The sequence below is a fragment of the Anolis carolinensis genome, chromosome 2 (genome assembly GCF_035594765.1).
Source record: "Anolis carolinensis isolate JA03-04 chromosome 2, rAnoCar3.1.pri, whole genome shotgun sequence".
Taxonomy (NCBI): domain Eukaryota; kingdom Metazoa; phylum Chordata; class Lepidosauria; order Squamata; family Dactyloidae; genus Anolis; species Anolis carolinensis.
Window position 1 is genome coordinate 26,840,884 of NC_085842.1, and position 22,044 is coordinate 26,862,927.

General features: G+C 43.0%; 1 protein-coding gene across 2 annotated transcripts; it reads right to left on the reverse strand.

Annotated features, from left to right (window-relative positions):
- Positions 1-168: 168 nt before the first annotated feature.
- Positions 169-19,690, reverse strand: LOC103281843 (zinc finger protein RFP). Of its 2 annotated transcripts, XM_062969494.1 has the most exons (9): positions 19,604-19,690; positions 16,032-16,457; positions 14,150-14,245; positions 13,671-13,901; positions 12,654-12,676; positions 12,265-12,380; positions 9,711-9,764; positions 8,545-8,571; positions 169-976 (listed from the first exon to the last, which is right to left on the reverse strand). In XM_062969494.1, exons 2-9 carry the CDS (start codon positions 16,443-16,445, stop codon positions 417-419), a joined length of 1,521 nt encoding a protein of 506 aa, XP_062825564.1. In that variant the 5' UTR covers positions 16,446-16,457; positions 19,604-19,690; the 3' UTR covers positions 169-416. The 2 variants fall into 2 exon arrangements, with proteins under 2 accessions (XP_062825564.1, XP_062825565.1); XM_062969495.1 differs by lacking the exon at positions 19,604-19,690 and having other exon boundaries at positions 16,032-16,691.
- Positions 19,691-22,044: the final 2,354 nt, after the last annotated feature.

Sequence of the window (22,044 nt, forward strand, 5' to 3'; positions counted from 1 at the left end):
TAGAAAAATGAAAACGTCATTTAAACGCCCTCAGGCTTTCTGGAGGAAAGGTGGAACATAGATGGAGGATAGTCAATTCTCCACATTTGATAGATTAGAAGCGAAGAATGCTCATAAATGTGGAAAAACAGCAAATTTTTAAATTTCTATTTTTTAACTGAGAGCCTCCTGGGAATGGAGTCCAAAACATTTGGAGGTCCAATATTGGATGCCACTGTAGTGTTTCTCACTCTGCTCCTACAGATGTTTTGGACTTCACTTCCAACAATTCCTAACAGTTGGTAAACTGGCTGGAATTTCTGGGAACTGAAGTCCAAAAACCTGGAGGAGAAGAGTTTGAGAAACACTACTGTAGAAAGTCACCTCCTTTCAAGGCATTGGGACAGAGTTGGAAGGCCTTCTCAGTAGTTAACACATCAGATGGACAGTGCAACGTTTGTGCAGAAAAAAGGTCGGATTGTCTCCCCAGTTAATGTTCCCAAGTAGAAAGTATAGATAAATTCATTGGTATCTGCATCAAAGAAGTCCACCCAGCCTTCTTCACAATCCAGGGCCACCCAGATCTTCTTGGGCTTTTGTCTCAAGATCAGAGGGGTGGGCTTTGGAGAAGTAAAAGCAGTGACTTGACCAGGTGAGGATAAATCACCAACAGATTCCCCTACAGCCCAGATCCCGTCACTAGGGTTAAAGTCAACAGGCCCTTTCCTCTTGACAAAGTCTATTGCAACTCCAATGACCCATGCTGGATTCTCAAGCAGATGTCCCTCGGGTGCCTTCTTCTCCTCCATATTCATCTCAACCTCCCACCAATGTCTTCCGGAAAGGAATCTTTCACAGCCCAGCACACATTGCTCCCAGTTAAATCCTTGCAGGTTTGAGGCTAGTTCCTGGGATTTTGGAATGTATCTCACAGCCTTCAGATCCTTTGACACCAACATTTCAGGATGTGCTGTGCTGGGGTCCAGTGTCACACTCACTGAAAGGGAGAGAGAAAGAAAGAAAGAAAAGTCTGTGTTGTAGATGGTTTCAGAAAGTTTGACCCATTATAGAGTTGCTACTTTTTTGAAAAATCTGCATTCTGGTCAGAAGGCCCAGAAAAAGTGCCACATGGAGCAAGTGTGGGAATCTAAACCATGTGATAGAAGTGATAAGAGAGTTGGTTTTTAATTGTCTATACTAATAAATTGTCTTGACCAGGACTGATCACCCTATCTTGCTTAAACAACAAGCTAAGAAAACATGCCATATAATCGGGATTATCAAAGCAGATAATCTACATTATCTGCTTTGAACTGGATTATGAGTCTAGACTGCCATATAATCCAGTTCAAAGCAGATAATTTGGATTTTATATGGCAGTGTAGAAAGGGCATGATTCTCTTCTAATTCCAGCAAATTTTGCTCTTCAACAGAAAGGTGGTGAGCTCAGAATGAAGACTTTGCCTAATCTTTTCAATATTTAAATTAGGATGTAGGTTCCCCATGCCCATGTTAATGCAAAGTCATTACTAAATTTTTAAAGTGTGTAATCTACAACTGCTGGAGTCAATAAGGGAACTTGGGAAAGCAACATAGAGAAATTGAGGCACACTTTGTCTACTACTTAACTAAACAAAGCCTCTTAATTTAATTTAATTTAATTTATAACACCATAAAACTGCAGGCGATTGAAGAGCAAGGAGGAAATACTACAATCAAAAAAGGACTCAGCATCATAGTGGATGAAGCGACAGCTCCCCATGTGGCCAGAATCAAGCATAACCTCCTGAAGCCAGAAGCTGGAAAATGTTGAATTACCTCTATTTGTGTCTGTATGTGTTGCATGTCTAAAAATTGCATTGAATGTGCATTGCGATCCTTCCTGAGCCCCCTTTGGGGTGAGAAGGGTGGAATATAAATAGTGCAAATTGTGATGACTCATGGGCCTTGTAGTCCTGCTCATGACATTGTGATGCCTGATGATGAAGAAAACTTGGGTTTTTTACCTTCCCAGTCAGAACTGGAATTTTCCCAGTCAGATTCTTCCCAGCCAGATCTGGGAACCTTGCACCTGCAAGAGAGTTGTGTTCCAGAAGTATGTCAAACAAACCCTGAGCCTACATCTCCTGTGTTTTCTCGCCATGAGTTTTGTAAATAACAGAGAGGTTTGGAAGCGGCCTCGCGCAGGAGTGCTAGGATAGCTGCTAAGAATTTAGCCAATTAAGCCTGCTTTCCATGAGAATCTTTAAGGAGTCAAACATCTGGTCTCAGAGATTAGCTTTCGTTTCTGGTTCCCAGAGAACTGCTCTCGGCGGGAAAGTTAGACTCTATATAGGTGTTTTACCCGCGAAGTAACTTCGCGGAGTCAATTCGTCAGCCTCCGGAGCGAGTTGTGTCTGGACAGCGCGCTCCGTTCCAAGCCTCGTTCCTGTTCAAGCCTTGTCCTTGTTCTCAAGCCTTGCTCCTATTTCCCAGCCTTGTTTACCTACGGACGTTGCCTCGCTTTCCAGGACTAAACCTTGCCTTGTTTCACGGATTTTGCCAAGTAATTCCACGGACCTTGTTCTTATTCCTCGTTACCTTGTGCCACGATTCAAGCCTTGTTTTCAAGTATCAAGATAATTCCTAGCCTTGCTCAAGTTCATGGACTAAAGGACCTTGTCATCTCCCCTCACTTTGCCTGGCAAAGTGAGTGTTTCGGTTATTGGATTACAACTTTGGACCTTAATATTTCATATTGGACATTGTTTCTTTGGACTAATTCTGACCTTTCCTGAAAGGTCTATTTCTGGACTATTTTCTACACTTGTTTTTATTAACTTTATATACTCCTTCAATAAAGATATTAGATAGATTCTGGCCTCTGTGTATGGTTATTGGTGCCTTGCAGCCTGGGTCCTGACAGTTTGACTCCGCCACCCATAAGCACCAATTAACCAAGGCCAGAATGTCTACCGGAGCCGTGCCGGGTGGGCAGCCGCTTAGCTACACCATCAGCAAGGACGAAGTGGACCGCATCCGTGACAGACTCAACGCGCAGGATGGAGAAATAAAAGGGTTGAGGGAGCGCGGAATCCGCCTCCCGGCCATGGCGTTGCCAACTAAATTTTCTGGAGAAGCCTCCAAGGTCCAAGTTTTCCGCCGCCAGTGCCAGGCTTACCTAGAGGCCCGTGCCGCCGAGTTTCCCCAAGAAGACATCAAGGTGGCGTGGGTTTACAGTCTTCTAGACGGGCCAGCGGCCAACTGGGCGACGGCACTGTTCGACCAAGCCTCTCCACACCTAAGATCAGCGCAACACTTCTTGGACCACCTTAAGGAGACCTGGGGAATCGAGGACAATTTGGAGGCAGCCGGTCACAAACTCCGGCGCCTCTTTCAAGGAGACAGACCCATGTCTCAGTACATAGCCGAGTTCCGAGTACTGGCCCACAACACCGGCTGGAACGATGTAGCCCTCAGAGGACAATTCCGGGAGGGTCTCAACATTGAAATGCTGGAGGAAATCTCCAAGGTGGATCCTCCCCACACTCTTGAAGCACTCATTGATCAATGTTTATGGGCTGAAGTCATGATTGCCAACAGGAAACAGTGGGTTCGAGGCCAGAGCGGTAGAGCTGGGGCAAAACCCCCCGCTCCCGCCAGCGTTCAGCCGCGTCCAGTGTGGAGACCCCCACCACCATCCCCATACCCCAGAGGGAGCGAGGAGGTACCGATGCAGTTGGGCAATGTGCGTCCCAGATTAGATGCCGCCGAGAAGGCCCGCCGCCAACGCCTAAACCTCTGTTGGTATTGCGGGAACGGGGGCCACTTCGCCAGAGAGTGCCCAGCCAAAGGGAAGCCCGCCGCCCGTCTTGCGGCGGCGTCCTCCACGGAGACGAAGGCGTCTGAGGCGGCTGGCACACAGCCGGCGGGGGAAGCCAACGACCGGGCGTAGAGAGGCTCGCCAACCCGGTCAAAAAACCCATTCAAGAGCCGCCAACCGGGGTCCTGTTCCTTCTAGTGGTCACCTTATGGTCAGCAAAAAAGGGACCCGTCATGATCCACGCCATGATAGACTCAGGAGCCACCAACAATTTCATTGATAGAGAGTATGCCGACTCTCTGGGATTACAATATCATGACTTCAAGAATGCCCGTGTGGTGCAAGCCATCGATGGCCGCCCTCTCAAGACGGGCCCCGTAAGCCAGTGGTCGGAACCCACCAGGATGTGGATAAGGGAACATATGGAAGAGATTTCCTTCTTTGTTACTGAGGTTCCCCACTTCCCTGTGATTTTGGGGATTCCATGGCTGACACTTCACGACCCAAGCATCTCCTGGTCCAACAGAGAACTGCAGTTTGCTTCAAAGTACTGCCAAAACCATTGCCTCGTAGCCAAGGTCTGCCATGCCACAGACGCTGAACCCATCATCACCTTGCCCAAGAAGTACTCAGAGTATTGGGATGTATTCAACGAAAAAGAAGCCGAGAGACTACCCCCACATAGACCTTATGACTGTGCCATTGACTTGGTGGAGGGGGCCCCGATCCCGCGAGGGCATCTATACTCCCTGACTGAACCGGAGCAAGAAGCTCTCAGGGAGTTCATAGAGTCAAACCTCCGCAAGGGATTCATCAGACCCTCTCAATCCCCAGCCGCCTCCCCGGTGATGTTTGTGAAAAAGAAGTCAGGGGAATTACGCTTGGTGGTGGACTATAGAGCATTGAACAATATCACTAAGCGAAACAGCTATCCCCTGCCTTTAATCTCGGACCTTCTAGACCGACTTCGAGGAGCCAAGGTCTACACCAAGCTGGATCTTCGGGGGGCTTATAATCTAGTTCGCATCAGAGAAGGGGACGAGTGGAAGACCGCCTTCCAGACTAAATTCGGATTATTTGAGTCCCGAGTTATGAATTATGGTTTATGTGGAGCTCCCGCAACGTTCCAGCATTTTGTCAATGACATCTTTCAGGATTATCTAGATCGGTTCTTGATAATCTACCTGGACGATTTTTTGGTGTTTTCTAGATCACAATCAGAGCATGAGAACCACGTCAAAATGGTGTTACAACGATTGCGGGATCATGGACTTTATGCCAAGCTAGAAAAATGCGCTTTTGATCTACAAGAGGTAGATTTCCTCGGATACCGCATCTCGCCTCTAGGGCTCTCCATGGACCCGGCAAAGGTTTCAGCAGTATTGGAATGGCGGGCGCCAACTAACAAGAAAGAGGTGCAACGATTCTTGGGGTTCGCGAACTATTACCGCAAGTTCATTCCAGATTTTGCCCGCTGGTCTGACCCAATCACCAGCTGCATCCGTGGGAAACAGCCCTTCCGCTGGACAGATCAAGCAGAGAAAGGGTTCCAGCAACTAAAGAAATTATTCACGTCCCAGCCAATCCTTCAGCATCCAGATCCTGAAACCCTTTTTGTTGTGCAAGCGGACGCCTCTGATGTGGCAATTGGAGCTGTACTCCTACAACCGGTGGGAGATCACCTTCATCCTTGTGCCTTTTATTCTCGTCAACTAACCGCACCAGAGAGAAACTACACCATTTGGGAAAAAGAACTATTAGCCATAAAGGCAGCCTTTGAAACTTGGAGGCATTGGCTAGAAGGGGCCAAATTTCCCATTGAAGTTCATACTGATCATCGGAATCTAGAACATCTAAGAACTGCCCGTAAGCTAAATCAGAGGCAACAACGTTGGGCTTTATTCTTTGAACGTTTTAACTTCCAGATTCATTATGTAACCCCAGCCCAGACCAAGCAAGCAGACGCCCTGTCACGTAAACCGGAATACGCTGCAGGACGCAAGGAGACCTTTGAATCCCAACTACTACAACCCGAGAACTTTGCCACGCTCACAGTGGGAAACACCAAATCCACTCCCATCGAATCAACTCCCCCTACTCCAGGACCCCTTTGTGCCCAGGAAATCAGGGCTAGCCAGCAAACAGATGCCTGGGCACAGGACCAACTTCGCCAAGGACTACATTTTCCCTTTTCGCTTAAAGATGGGCTACTTTGCTATAGAAATCGTGTTTACATACCCCCAGGACCGGGTAGGGAAAAAGCACTTCGTCTGTGTCATGACTGCAAGCCAGCAGGACATTTCGGACTGTTTAAAACCATGCATTTGATCCTAAGAGATTTCTGGTGGCCCAAGATCCGCAAGGACGTGGAAAAATATGTCAACACCTGCCCAGTATGCCAGCGCTCCAAGACAAGGAGAGAAAAGCCCTCAGGGCTTCTGCATCCTCTCCCTACCCCATCTTGCCCATGGGAAATAATTTCTGCGGATTTTATCACTGACCTACCACCTTCCTGTGGATTCACCACGATCCTAGTGGTGGTGGACCTTTTCACCAAGTTAGCCCATTTCATTCCCTGTGTTGGCCTTCCCACGGCCAAAGAGACTGCAGATCTATTCCTCCAACATGTCTTCAGATTGCATGGACTGCCCAAGAGTTTGGTCACAGACCGTGGGTCCCAATTCACTTCTCGTTTCTGGAAAGCACTACAAAAACTATTGGGCATAGACTCTCGTTTATCATCGGCTCATCATCCCCAAACAGATGGACAAACTGAGCGCACCAATGCCACCTTGGAACAATACCTCCGCTGTTATGTGAACTACCAACAGGACAATTGGGCTTCCCTGTTACCACTGTCAGAGTTTGCCTACAACAATGGGGTCCAGGCTTCAACTAAAGAAACCCCGTTCTTTGCAAACTACGGCTTCCACCCACGTTTCTTTCCTCCTGTCATTGAAACCTCAGAAGTTCCCGCAGCAGAGGACTGGCTGCAGGAACTCACAGCGGTGCAACAACTTTTGCTCCAGCAACTGGACCAAGCCAAGGAGGACTATAAACGCCACGCTGACAAGCATCGCCAGCCGGGCCCCGAAATCAAGGTAGGAGACCGGGTTCTTCTGTCCACTCGCTTTTTGCCCTCCCACCGTCCCTGCCGGAAGCTAGATGCCCGTTTCATTGGTCCCTATCCAGTAGTGGCGCAACTTAACCCCGTGACTTTCAAACTCCAACTTCCGCGCTCTATGCGCATTCATCCAGTGTTCCATCGCTCCCTGCTCCTTCCGGCGGATGGTGTGCGCCCTGATGCAGACCGGCCGGCCCCCGCCCCTGTTCTGGTGGACGGCGAAGAAGAGTTCGAGGTTCAGGACATTTTGGATTCTCGCTTTCACCGCCGCCGCCTGCAATATCTCATTGACTGGGTGGGTTTTGGCCCTGAGGAACGCTCTTGGGAAGACGCCTCCACAGTCCATGCTCCTGATCTAACCCGTCGCTTTCATCAGATCTATCCCGCCAAGCCACGACCTCGCGCCTCGGGGAGAGAGTCCCAGTTTGGGAGGGGGCTTGAGGAGGGGGATAGTGTGATGACTCATGGGCCTTGTAGTCCTGCTCATGACATTGTGATGCCTGATGATGAAGAAAACTTGGGTTTTTTACCTTCCCAGTCAGAACTGGAATTTTCCCAGTCAGATTCTTCCCAGCCAGATCTGGGAACCTTGCACCTGCAAGAGAGTTGTGTTCCAGAAGTATGTCAAACAAACGCTGAGCCTACATCTCCTGTGTTTTCTCGCCATGAGTTTTGTAAACAACAGAGAGGTTTGGAAGCGGCCTCGCGCAGGAGTGCTAGGATAGCTGCTAAGAATTTAGCCAATTAAGCCTGCTTTCCATGAGAATCTTTAAGGAGTCAAACATCTGGTCTCAGAGATTAGCTTTCGTTTCTGGTTCCCAGAGAACTGCTCTCGGCGGGAAAGTTAGACTCTATATAGGTGTTTTACCCGCGAAGTAACTTCGCGGAGTCAATTCGTCAGCCTCCGGAGCGAGTTGTGTCTGGACAGCGCGCTCCGTTCCAAGCCTCGTTCCTGTTCAAGCCTTGTCCTTGTTCTCAAGCCTTGCTCCTATTTCCCAGCCTTGTTTACCTACGGACCTTGCCTCGCTTTCCAGGACTAAACCTTGCCTTGTTTCACGGATTTTGCCAAGTAATTCCACGGACCTTGTTCTTATTCCTCGTTACCTTGTGCCACGATTCAAGCCTTGTTTTCAAGTATCAAGATAATTCCTAGCCTTGCTCAAGTTCATGGACTAAAGGACCTTGTCATCTCCCCTCACTTTGCCTGGCAAAGTGAGTGTTTCGGTTATTGGATTACAACTTTGGACCTTAATATTTCATATTGGACATTGTTTCTTTGGACTAATTCTGACCTTTCCTGAAAGGTCTATTTCTGGACTATTTTCTACACTTGTTTTTATTAACTTTATATACTCCTTCAATAAAGATATTAGATAGATTCTGGCCTCTGTGTATGGTTATTGGTGCCTTGCAGCCTGGGTCCTGACACAAATAAATAAATAGATCCTAACAATTTTAGTTATTATACTTTCCCCCAAAAAGGCTAAAATCCTGGGAAACACTACTTTCCAAGAGCATTTTAATTTGTATCCAGCAATTCTCCAAATGCCTCCAAATTAATTAGTCAAATGAAAGTCTTCTCTTTGAAGTCTATCCTCCAACAAACATTCTCTCCGGTACTAATCTTTCTAATAATTACCTTTGTTCATTGTTTTCTTCAGTGTATCTATTATAAAGAAAAAGAAGAGTGACAAACTTATAAAGGGAAATGACAATGAAAACAATCCACACATCTTCTCACAGCAAGAATATCATTTTTTTTAAATGAACATTTTGCTTCCCATGATTTTTTTCAACTTACTGAACTTGATCATGGATGTAACACTAGAAAAGGTGACCATTTTCAGAAAGACAGAGTAATGGATTAAAAGGTTCTAGTCTTGAAAAGCTTTTCAATTATCGAAGTATGATCGCATTGGAAACACAGCCTCATCCAGTCCTTTCCCCCAAGAATAAGGTGAAAGGTGCTCTTGGATTAAGAGGGAGAACAGCTGTTCCCATAGCTCCCTTCTTCCCATATATTTTTAACCTGGTAATTTCCCCTTTAAACCTAACAAGAGTCCATTTTGTGAACAGAACCTCTACTTCAAGCCAGAAATGAATCTACATCACCTTGGAAAGCCCCAAGAACTATTCCAAAGACGTCTGATTTGAATGCACAACTCTAAGCTATCTATAAAACTTGTAGCCGTTAGTCTCTAATTATTACTGGTAGTCTATCATTCTAGAGCAGTGGTTCTCAACCTGTGGGTCCCCAGATGTTTTGGCTTTCAACTCCCAGAAATCCTAATAGCTGGTAAATTAGGAGTTCTGGGAGTTGTAGGCCAAAATATCAGGAGACCCACAGGTTGAGAACCACTGTTCTAGAAAGATGGGGTACAAATGTTGAAGTTCTTTAATACATACATCTAATCACATTGTTACAATAATAAAGGGGAAACAATTCTTGCACTAGTAGTGTAGCTTTGTTGACTCAAAAGTAGACTCAGGGTGCATCTACACTGTAGTCTGAATGCAGTTTGATAACCACTTGAACCGCCAAGGCTTTATGCTATGGGATTCTCACATGGTTCCATACCATTGAGCCATAGCATTGAGCCAAGTGGTGTCAAAATACATTACCTCTATAGTGGTACCCTCAAGCCTTCCATGGGATTTCCTCTGCGGAAACTGCACACGATGTCAGCCTTCAGGACTGCATACCAAGTTCAACATTTATATCAAGGTTGTGTGCCATAAATAGTGGGAAGAAGTCACACAATTAGCATGGGGATTAACACCTGAAGATTCCTATCGGAGAATTACCTATGTCCAAAGCTTGATCCAGATTGACTTTGTCCAGTGCATGCTCCAGGGACTCTATTAAACAGAGGGAAAGGTGATAAAATTACTTATCAGCAAGTCATTAACAAATTGTAATACTTTGACATATAGATAGCCCCATAGTTATTTTAATATACTCCAGGAATCTCCATCACGTTTTATATTTGCTATCCAAACCAAGTAAGTAAACAATGCTGAGCATCTCAAACTCTTAGGAATAGAATTATTATTACATCTGAAGCATGTGGTTCTTCAAAATCCATACTGTTATCCTGGAGACTAGGACTTGGAGCAATGGGTTCAAATTACAGGAAAAGAGATTCCACTTGCACGTTAGGAAGAACTTCCTGACTGTAAGAGCAGAGAGTTATCGAAGGCTTTGATGGCCGAGATCACAGGGTTGTTGTGTTTTCTAGGCTGTATGGTCATGTTCCAGAACATGGCCATACAGCCCGGAAAACACACAACAACCCTGTTCAGCAGAGTGTGGTGGAAGGTCCTTCCTTGGAGGATTTTAAACAGAGGCCAGATGGCCATCTGCCGGGGGTGCTTTCATTGTGCTTTTCCTGCATGGCAGGGGGTTGGACTGGGTAGCCCATGTGGTTTCTTCCAATTCCATGATTATATTATTACAAGTTATTTATGGAACAGGGAATTCCTAAGCCAACTACAATTGCCCCCCGCCCCCATTTTTGGGTTTCACTGGCTACGGCAGAAGTACAGAATGACAACCTGTGCAAAGCTGACTTAAAATAAGATGCTAGAAGGCATCATTGAACTCATCTCTTAAGAAGCCATGCCAGGACACCAATAAGATCCAATGCTGAGGGACACAGAAGCATATATATATATATATATATATATATATATATATATATATATACATACACATACACACACACACACACACACACACACACATACACATATACATACACACACACACACACAATGAATATACGCTTTTAACAGTTTCTCTGTGTGAATTTTCCAGCTTATGGCAATCCTGAAACAACCCTATTACTGGGGCTTTCTTGATTACATTTTTTCAGAGGGCGGTTCTTTGGAGACCAAGAGTGTGACTTGGTACACCTAGTGAATAATGTACACCTAGTGAATATTGCCCCCAGTGGTGCAATGGGTAAAGTCTTGTGCCGGCAGGACTGCTGACCGAAAGGTCAAAGTTCGAATCCGGGGAGCAGGGTGATCTCCCGCCTGTCAGCTCCGGCTTCCCATGCGAGGACATGAGAGAAGCCTCCCACAGGATGGTAAAACATCAAACATCCGGGCCTCCCCTGGGCTACGTCCTTGCAGACACCAGAAGTGACTTGCAGTTTCAAGTCACTCCTGACACAGAAAAAAACCCTAGTGCATTTTTATGGCCAAGCAGAAATTCAAACTCTGTCCTCCAGAGTGCTAGTCGAATTCTCCAAACACTATATTATCCAGGCTCTCTCTGGATATATTTATTTATTTTCAATCCGTTGCCATGCCCTTGGCTCTGCTATATAATTAAGATGTAGTAAGAACTGTAATTGTCATGATTATACACTGATTCCAAGTGCTGGGCCAGGCTGTGGTGCAGGCTGTTGAGTAACCAGCTGCAGCCAGCTGCAACAAATCACTCTGACCAAGAGGTCATGAGTTCGAGGCCAGCTCGGAGCCCCACGTTTGTCTTGTCTTTGTTCTATGTTAAGGCATTGAATATTTGCCTTATATGTGTAATGTGATCCGCCCTGAGTCCCCTTTGGGGTGAGAAGGGTGGAATATAAATACTGTAAATAAATAAATAAAATAAATAAATACATTTGATTAATTTTGAAAAACAAAACATTTATCACTATTTTTTTAAAAAAAAGAAAAACCTATCTTTTTAATTCCTGTCGTAATCTGCCTTGGTTCCCACATCAGGCAGGATACTAACTAACTAAATATGTAGATTCATAGTTTCAATTATGGAATAGTTTCAGCTGTATAAACCCAATGAGTCCTCCCACTGAACAGAGAAAGAGGACATTCCTGTCTAGCATTTTGTCACTGACACCATTCCGCCCCAAAGTAGAAATGAAGTAAAAACTATTCATATATACTCATGTATCAATCAAGTTTGTGTATCCATTGAGCTTATGTTTTGGGGGCAAAATTATGACTTGTGGATAAGTCAAGGGTCATTCTTCAAAGTGAATAAAGCCTCAAAGCACCAGGGGACCATTTCCCAAAAGACCCAGAAACAGTGACAGGACAGAGAAAGGAGAGAGATGCACTAAATTCTCACCTTTTGTTACTTTACTCAGAGAAGGATATGGTTCCTTCTTGACCTAGGCTTTTTAAAGGTTGTGAGCCACTATGAGTTTTGGTTCCAGAGAGAAAAGTGGATATTATTAATACTACTAATGTATTGTAATAATAACAATAATAATAATAACAATGACTTCTACCTTTACCTTTCTGCTCTTTGCAATCAGTTTGGAACTGTAATAACCCCTGGAGATTTACATCTAAGCCTTCCTCTCCTTGAACTCTCCCAATCAATTACCTTTGCGGCTCTCCACAGCTTTTCTTAGATCAGAGTTCTTCTGGGAGTACATTCGGAGTTTTTCTTCCCACTTGGGTGAAAGGTCCACATATTGGTTTCCTGAATCTTTCTCATAGCTGGAAAGAAACACCATCAACTGTAAGGAACAGTTATTGACTGTCATGCTCCTATAAACTTGTGTGATTCAATAAGATAGGCTCTTTTCGAAGATTTTCTGATGGGTAAATGTCTCTACACCACACATTAAGACCTGAGATCTTTTGAACAAACAGCTTCTCCTCTGGACATTATTAATAGAGAGAAAGAAAATGGGGGGCTATCTCTCATATTGGAAGGAAAGTGATTTCCCAACAAAAGAAAAAGGAAGGAAGGTAGAAAGAAGCACATACCTGCATAAGGTGTTTTTGATGTCCTGAAAGAAGAAGAGAATTGTTTTTCAAAAGAATGAATAAACAATGTTTCTTCCTCACTATTCCAGTGATGATTTTTTTTACTCGTTGCCTTTCAGTGGCATAATAATAAGCAATCACGCTTTTCCTCTCATAAAAGAGACTCAAATTGCCATTTGTAGGATCAGACCTTCTTTATTTGTTAGAAGAGGTTTCAGTGGAGCCTCTGTTTTTTTGGAAATGGAAATCTTAACCTTTTAGAGAAATCATGATCTTTGAAAAGGGACGACCTTGTTAGAAGTCATAACCTTTTGAAAAATGCTGCCATAACATATTGGAAAAATGGCATTCATGCAAGGCAATTAGGTTCCTCAGCTATTAAACTGATGTACCTAGAGATCTCTTTGAATTGTTAGGGACAAATATATGCCAATGCACAAAAAGCACACACACATATATAGTAGAGTTTAAGAAGTGTTCTTTCAGTTGCCCCAAAACACCTACTCTCCCTTAAAATATATTGATTTTTAAATCATGCTCTCAGAGGACAAAAATAAATAGACTTCTTTAAAAGTAACATAGTTGGTTTACTCACAAACTTCATGTATTCAGCATACAGGTACTTTACATATCAATCCAGTTACAAATAGGGTTTGAAGTAGTTTCTCTGTGTGGATATCACTGGGCATCGTTCTTATAATTAACAATCCAAAGTCGAAAGCATCTCTCTGTTCTGTGAGTCTAATAGAGTCTCTATTTCTACATTTAAAAATCTAATGGCTTCTGCTTCTACTAGCAGCATACTGAAGCCTCTAAGAATACAATTTCTAAAATGGAGTCTAAGTCCTGAACAAGCCCAGATCTGATCACATGGTCTGCAGCCCCTCCCACAACAAAGAGTTAAGGAAAACTGCATACCAATAAATGGACCTACAGTACAGCAAGCAATTATATACATAACCAATAACTAGTGGAGGCTTGAAGAAGGTTGCTACTTCCAACAGTCTTAAGTCTCACCTGAAGGAGCTCATTCGGTGGCTGCAGGCACTTTTCCTCCATCTCTCTGATCAGTTGACTCAGTTCAGAAATCTCTGCACAAAGTTTGTCGAGGCCTCCTTTCTCCTCCTCCTTCATTGCTTTCTCCAGATCTTGTAGTTTACCCAGCCAAAAACACTTCCTTTCTTCAAGTAACTTCTGCTTTCTCTCAAAGGCAGAGGTGATCTTCTGCTTCTCTGTTTGTAACTGATGCTATGGGTGGAAAGCCACATAGAAATTAAGCAGAGGAAGATGGAGTTCAGCCAAAGCAACTTGTCATGTAAATTATTCTATTAATTTTAACCTACAGATGTACCCTAAGTCTTTGGGAGAAAGGCCAGGCTATAAAACTAATGATTACAGTAATAGCAATGATATCTTGCATCACTGATACAGATGCATAGGGAGGTCTTAACCTACCTAAGATCCCATTTCACCTGCCCTTCATTAACAATACTCACCAGAAAGCTCTGCATTCTTCTCTCTTTTGTTTCTTTCAGGGAGGAAAACTCCTCTCGATAATTTTTCAAAGAATTCACATATTCTTTGAGCTTTTCCTGCAAAAACAGAAAAATAATTTCACTCAATCCATTTGGGGCCAACCTGAAACTTACAAAAAAAAAATCTACATTAAAGTGAATAGCTGAAAAAATATGGGCAGATCATTCATCCCTTAAACAAAAAAAAAACTCTGCTGACATCTTTCTTCCCTTTCACTCTTTCTGTTTTCCTTTCTTGAAGCCCTGATATTCTGAGAACATGTTAAAAGAATCTGACTTGCGAATGTGTCACACAAAGTTTTATAATGCTTTGAACTGCTGAGGTATTGAGTGTGCATTATTTGAATGCATTATAGAACTAGAATCATTGTTAAAACTGTCCCTGTTAGAACCTAAAGTTAAGACACAAATGAGATTTGAACCTAGGAACTTTCTGTTTTTAAGATCTGTTTTTTACTTCTTATTTTACATGTTATAATAATGAAAGGATAGACTATAAAAAGCTGCCTAAATATCCCAAAGTCACCAGATCCTATCTGATCTTGAAGGCAAACCAGGTCAATTCTAGGTCATTTCTACAGTGCATATAAAATCCAGATTATCTGCTTTGAATTGGATCATATGACTACACTTCCAGATAATCCGGGATAGATAATCTGGGATCAGATCCTAGGATATAGGGACAGTGTGAATCCAGCCTAAACGAGAACATTTAAAGCAAATCCATCAACAATACTATGTAACTATGTAACTGTGCCTAGTTTGAAAATGTTAGGTAAAGGTAAATGTTTTCCCCTGATATTAAATCTAGTCATGTCAGATTCTGGGGGTTGGTGCCCATCTCCAGTTCTAAGCTGAAGAGCCAGCATTGTCCGTAGACACCTCCAAGGTCATGTGGTTGGCATGACTACATGGAGCACCATTACCTTCCTGCCGGAGCGGTACGTATTTATCTACTCACATTTGCATGTTTTCAAACTGTTAGGTTGGCAGAAGCTGGGGCTAACAGCGGGAACTCACCTCACTCCTCACATTTGAACTGCCGACCTTTTGCTCACCAAGTTCAACAGCTTAGCAGTTTAACCCACTGTGCCACCACCATGGATTAAAGTGTTATTCCTGTTTAATTGTGCAGTACATACTTTGAAAGAAGTTGTTATACTCCAGAAACTTCATTATTGTGACTTCCAAAAACAATGTTAAATTGGGGCCCTTCCACACAGCCCCATATCCCAGAATATCAAGGCAGAAAATCCCACATTATCTGCTTTGACCTGGAATATATGGCCATGTGGACTCAGATAACGCAGTTCAGAGTAGACACTGTGGGATTTTCTGCCTTGATATTCTGGGATATAGGGCTGTGTGGAAGGACCCTTGGATGAGATTCAATGAGATTGAAAAACTATAGCAAAATATGCTGCAGGATATGTTGTTGAAGGCTTTCATGGCTGGGATCACAAGGTTGTTCTATGTTTTCCAGGCTGTATGGCCATGTTCCAGAAGCATTCTCTCCTGACATTTTGCCCACATCTATGGCAGGCATCCTCAGAGGTTGTGAGGTACCTCACGACCTCTGAGGATGCTTGCCATAGATGTGGGCAAAAGTCAGGAGAGAATACTTCTGGAACATGGCCATACAGCCCGGAAAACATACAACAACCCCATGCTGCAGGATATCTCGCAAAAACAAAGTTTGGTTTTTATGATAGAACCAATTAGAAAATAAGATTTTTAACTCAAAAGCAAAAATTATATTACATAGTGCAACGAAATCCACAGAAATCAAACTAAGTGAAGGAAGGGCCAACTGTAACTCCTATCCATCCTAATAATGTCCTACCTTGTACCCTTCAGAAACTTCATGTACAGGGACCACATTGTGATGTCGGTGCTCCACGGACCTGTCGCACACCACACAGATGGGGGCTTCGTCATCCTTGCAGAAAAGCTTGAAAGGCTCCTCGTGCTTCTCGCATTCTCCCTTCTTCCTTTTGGCCTTTTGCTTCTCCCGAAGGTCCTTAATGTGCTCCACCATACGAGCCAGATGTCGGTTCACCCTGAACGTGTCCTGCAGGATTATTTGTCTGCACTGAGGGCATGGAAATGGTCCTCTAGACTCGGTCCAGTATTTCAAGAGACAGGCTTGGCAGTAGTTATGCCCACAGGCAGTAGTCATGGGAACACTGAGGTAGTCCAGGCAAATGGGGCAAGTAATTTCTGTGCAGAGAGCTTGGATTGGAACATCTGTCGCCATGGCTGTTTATTCCTGAAGCAAGAGAATTATGATGATGATAGTTAATTTTATCTTTAATTTCAGACCCTTGACTAGCATCAGGGGTAGGCAATTGGTGACATATAAATTTCAGACTTGCCCCCTTCCATCTCTCCCTCCACCCTTGGAAATACATTTACACTTTAGAATTAATGCAGTCTGACACCTTTTTAACTGGCACAGCTCAATGCCATGGAATCCTGGGCTTTATAGTTTTGGTGGGGCACCAGCATTCTTTGGCAGGAAAGGCTGAAAACCTTGTAAAACTACACCTCTTATGATTGTGCCATGGCAAATTGCATTCATTCTACAGTGAAGATCAGGGGTCCTCAAACTTTTTAACCCTTCAGACGGTTGAGGGGCTGAATTATCATTTGAAAAAAAAAAACTACGAACAAATTCCTATGCACACTGCACATGTCTTATTTGTAGTGCAACAACAACAACAATGAAAGAACAATACAATATTTAAAAATAAGAACAATTTTAACCTACATAAATCTATCAGGATTTCAATGGGAAGTGTGGGCCTGCTTCTGGCCAAGGAGATAGTCAAGTTAATTAGGATTGTTGTTGTTGTGTGCCTTCAAGTCATTTTGAACTTTGGGCGAGCCTAAGTCTAAAACTGAGGGCAGGGGCCAGGTAAATGACCTTGGAGGGCCGCATCCGGCCCACAGGCCTTGGTTTGAGGACCCCTGGTGTAGATGAACCCTTAACAAAGGAGAGCGCATGAGGGATTCTAGAACTCTCTATTTAGGATGCGTCTTCACAAAATTGGCATATAGATCATGCACATTAAAGTTCAATACCACTATCACACATTAAATATAATTTTGTATAACAGGCACCCATTTTATTCTGCCGTTGTATATCATAGGACTTGAGAATCTATGGATTTGGGTATCTACAATTCTTGGAACCAAACCCCAGTGGATACCAAGGACCCATGGTAAGATAAAGGTTTTCCCCTGACGTTAAGTCCAGTCATGTCTGAGTCTGGGGGTTGGTGCTCATCTCCATTTCTAAGCCGAAGAGCCGGCATTGTCCGTAGACACCTCCAAGGTCATGTAGCCGGCATGACTGCATGGAGTGCCGTTACCTTCCCGCCAAAGCAGTATCTATTGATCTACTCACATTGGCATGTTTTCGAACTGCTAGGTTGGCTCCTGGGGATTGAACCTGGGACCTTTCGGTCTGCAAGTTCAGCAGCTCAGCGCTTTAACACACTTCGCCACCGGGGCTCCCATGGTATATATGTGTGTGTCTATAAGTGTGTGTGTGTGTGTGTGTGTGTGTGTGTGTGTGTGTGTATACAAAACATTAGGGGCTAAACGTCAGGGGAGAATGCTTCTGGAACATGGCCATACAGCCCGGAAAACACAACAGCCCTGTGATTCTGGCCATGAATGCCTTTGACAACACAATCCCACATCTGTATGCTTACCCACAGTGCCCTGCCTCATGCACAAAGGAAGAACTGTTTAAAACAACAGACAGTGGTCTAAAATTACTTGGCCACTTGTGCTTCCTATATTTTATCTGTTTTATACTTATTTATGCAATGCTTTTGCCATGAAATACACACACATACTTACATGCACACACACACACAGACACAGACACACACACACAGGGGCCTCGCATATAATCAAAGGAATCTCTTCAGAGAAAGATCTAATTTTTGAAAAATGACTGATTTCTTTCATACATCATTACTAATAACACCAGTTTTGAAATCCTTGGGAAAATATTCAAGCATAGTCAAAAATGTGCACTCTGGTTTGTTTTCAGCTCCCCTTCTGCATACCGAAATCCATGGATGTTCAAGTCCCATCATATACAATAATGAAGTAAAGTGGTGTCCTGGATATAAAATGGTTTGCTTCCTTGGATTTTTAAGAAATATTTCCAAGCCATGGATGGTTGAATCCATGGATACAAAATCAGTGCATACAGAGGGCTGACAAAATCCAGGAAATGATGCATTTTATGCATGGGGTTTTTAAGTTGTATTTTTTATTAATCTACTGTATTTGGTATTAAGTTTATTGTTAGTCTGTTTGTATATTGTTTGATATATTTTGATGTAACTTGTTTATATGTTCTTTGTAGGCACTGAATGTTTGCTTTATGTGCTGGAAACCGCCTTGAGTCCCTTCGCAGAGATAGGGCGGTCTACAAATAAATTATTATTATTATTCTGGTCAGCAAATAAGAGTAGTGTTCTTTTGTAAATTCTTAAATATCTGGTCACCTGATATGGTTGTTTGAAAAATGTACGGCCAAGGGTTACCTTTTGGCATCCTATTACCTTTTACTCTGCTCCCAAATCTATGTAACTCTCCTTAAAACCCTGTGGCTGTAATTCTGCTCTTATCAGCACATCTAAAGAAGTGGACTAATAGCCACCAAAGCTCATGTATAAATAGAAATCAATGTTGAAAGTACAGTAGAGTCTTGCTTATCCAACCTTTGCTTATCCAACATTCTGTATTATCCAACACAATCTGCCTTTTAGTAGTACTGCTCTTCTCTCTACTGTATTGTTAAGCCTGTTACATTTTTCCTTTTTTGTGTGTCTGAAATCATAGAGCTGGAAGAAACCTCAAGGGCAATCTAGACCAACCCCTGCCATGCAGGAAAAGCACAAACAAAACACCCCCAACAGATAGCCAACCATGCTTGGTCAAGGAAACCCACTGGTGACTCTCTCAGCCTCAGTGGAAGGCAATAGCAAATCCCTTCTCTGAATAAATCTAGCAAGATATAGTCACTATCAGTTGGAAACCATTAGAAATCAACCACATCAAAGGGTGAATGGAATTTGGAGGGGCAGGCTACATTTAGTTTGAATTCTCCTTTCTCCATAGTCCTCAAATTAAATGATTCTGAGGAAGGCTGGATCCACATACTAGATTTAATGTATTTTGGCGCTATTTGCCATGGATCAATGCTATGGGATATTACAACTCCAATGGTTCCATAACCTTGAGCCATGGCAGTTCAAGTGGAGTCGAACTGCATTCATACTCCAGTGTGGATGCACCCAAAGAGACTTTTTCTTCACTTCTATCCTTCCTACTTACAATATGGTACATGAATTGCAAGGCAACTGCCCCCCAAAGCCTTATGAAACGAACCTTGATCTTTGTGCGATGCCACTCCAACAACCCTCAGTTTGTTGCTGCTGCAGCTCTATCCCAAAGGAAAAGAAAGTCCCCTTTCTGCCCCGAAAAAAGTTGGAAAAGTTTCTCCTCTCTGATTGGTCAGATTACCGATCCAATCAGAAACAGAAGTGGGAGAGTTCTCTCTCTAATTGTGAATTTACCCTGAATGGATGCAATTTGCCACCACTTTAACTGCCTTGGCGCAATGCTATGGAATCCTGAGAACTCTAGTTTTCCAAGGTCTGTATGTGAGTTTTCTGGGCTGCATGGCCATGTTCCAGAAGCATTCCCTCCTGACGTTTCACCCACATCTATGGCAAGCATCCTCTGAGGTTATGAGGTTTGTTGGAAAATAGGCAAGAGGGGTTTATATATCTATGGAATGATCTCCAGGGTAGGAGAAGGAACTCTTGTCTGTCATGAAAGCCTTCGACAACACAAGTTGGATTCTCTTTGAGCATTTACTTCTGCGTGTTTTTTTTTTAATTTTCTTGTTTTTTCAAGTTATGAGCTTTTTTGAGTCCCAGTGTTTTTGGGAAAGTGGGATATAAATACACATAACAATACTGTAGTAGAGGTAAATGTCCCCATTTTTCTTTGGCTGTCCAATGTGTAGAAGACCAGCAAGATGTGGTTGCTAGAGCAATAGAGAACAGTGATTGAATCCTAGCCTGGCCTTGAATACATACTAGCTGAGCTTGAGCAAGTCAGACTCTCAGCCTCAGAAAAAGGCAATAGCAAGTCTTGCCAAGAAAACCCCATGGTAGGATCACCACAGATCAAAAATAATTTTATTCTATGTATTTAGTATTTTTCCAGCAATGTAAGTGTCGTTATACAATCTGTAAAGTCAATATTTTTCCACTAACTTATTATCTTTAAAAACTTAATTATTCTATCTTATTGTCACAATATTTTACTTGATCTTCAAAACCAGCATTTTTTTCATTTACTATTATTGTTATAAATGATACAAATTGTTGCCATTTTAAAAAAGCACAGCTAACTGGACTAAACTGGGGTTTAGACTATTTCAGAGGCCCCTTCCACACAGCTGAATAAAACCCCACATTATCTGCTTTGAACTGTAGTATATGGCAGTGTGGACTCAGATAACCCAGTTCAAAGCAGATTTTGTGGGATTTTCTGCCTTGATATTCTGGGTTATATGGCTGTGTGGAAGGGCCCATAGATGAACCTTGTTAAGGTGCTATTTGCAGAGCTAATGTAGGATCTGCATTTAACAAACTCTGTTTTCCAGGGCTCTAGTCTGCAATTTCACTCATGCTTACTGATGAAATCCTTGAAAGAAGGGGTCTGCTACTGAAAATCCTGACTATTTAAAAAATATTCCTCTTTTATTGCTTGCAGATTTTGCATTTCTATATACAAATCCTAAACAGAGTTCATCTGGAAGTCAATCTCTCTCTTTTATACCAGATTGCACAAAGGCTTTTAATCACCATACAGTTGTGAGCCAGTTTATCTAAGAAATAAGAAGACCAAGTTGGTCTGTTTCCTCCCAAGGAATACTTGTTTGAACAATCAAACAATACTATGTGGAGGGTTTGGTTTTCTTTTGTTTTGCAAGATTTACTCATGGCTTTTCTGTAGGGAGTGTCAGTGTACCATCGTGATTTGAACACTGAACTCTGGAGATCAGGGTTTGAATCCTTCCACTGCCATGGAGTGATCTTGATAAACCATTCTTTATCCATAGTTAATTTTGGTATGGACTCCTGTGCTCTAATCACAGTCAATGTGGATAACTGACAATAAAATAGTTGACTATAATGCTTATTGGGCTTGAAAGTGTCAGAAGATTCTCCATTGCTTTTGCTATCTGCCCAGCCCCAAAAACGTTATCTCCAAGCCCCAGTGGAAGGGCAGTTGCAAAACCCTTCTGAGTAAATCTTGCAAAGAAAACCTTTAATAGGTTTGCCTTAGGGTCACCATAGTCAGAAAAGGCAGTTACCTTTGCTTCAGGGCTTATGTCCTGTTGTTGATGAGCTTCAGCATTCAAAACCAAAAAACAATCCTATCAGTCAAATGTATGTTTAAATTGAGATAGCCTTAAACAGTCTTACTGTTTTGTTATGTAATTACCATGTCCAAGCAGATAGCTTGCCATATTTTAGCTCTGATTCAAGAGAGCATCTTCTCTCTTCAAAAGCTTTCTTTTGAAGAACCCGTTGAAATCCACAAGCATCAATTTCATCAGAAATGAGGAATCCATGAAAATGAACAAAATCTGGCTACCACTATTAAAAAAACTCCTCTAAGATCAGGATAGTAAATCTACACTACACTCAAAAACAGGAATTCCAGACATAAAACAATCAAGGCCAGCTAACACCATCAACAAAGGAATTAGTCAGTTCTTGAAGCTGCAAGGCTTTTCAATGCTAATCAAG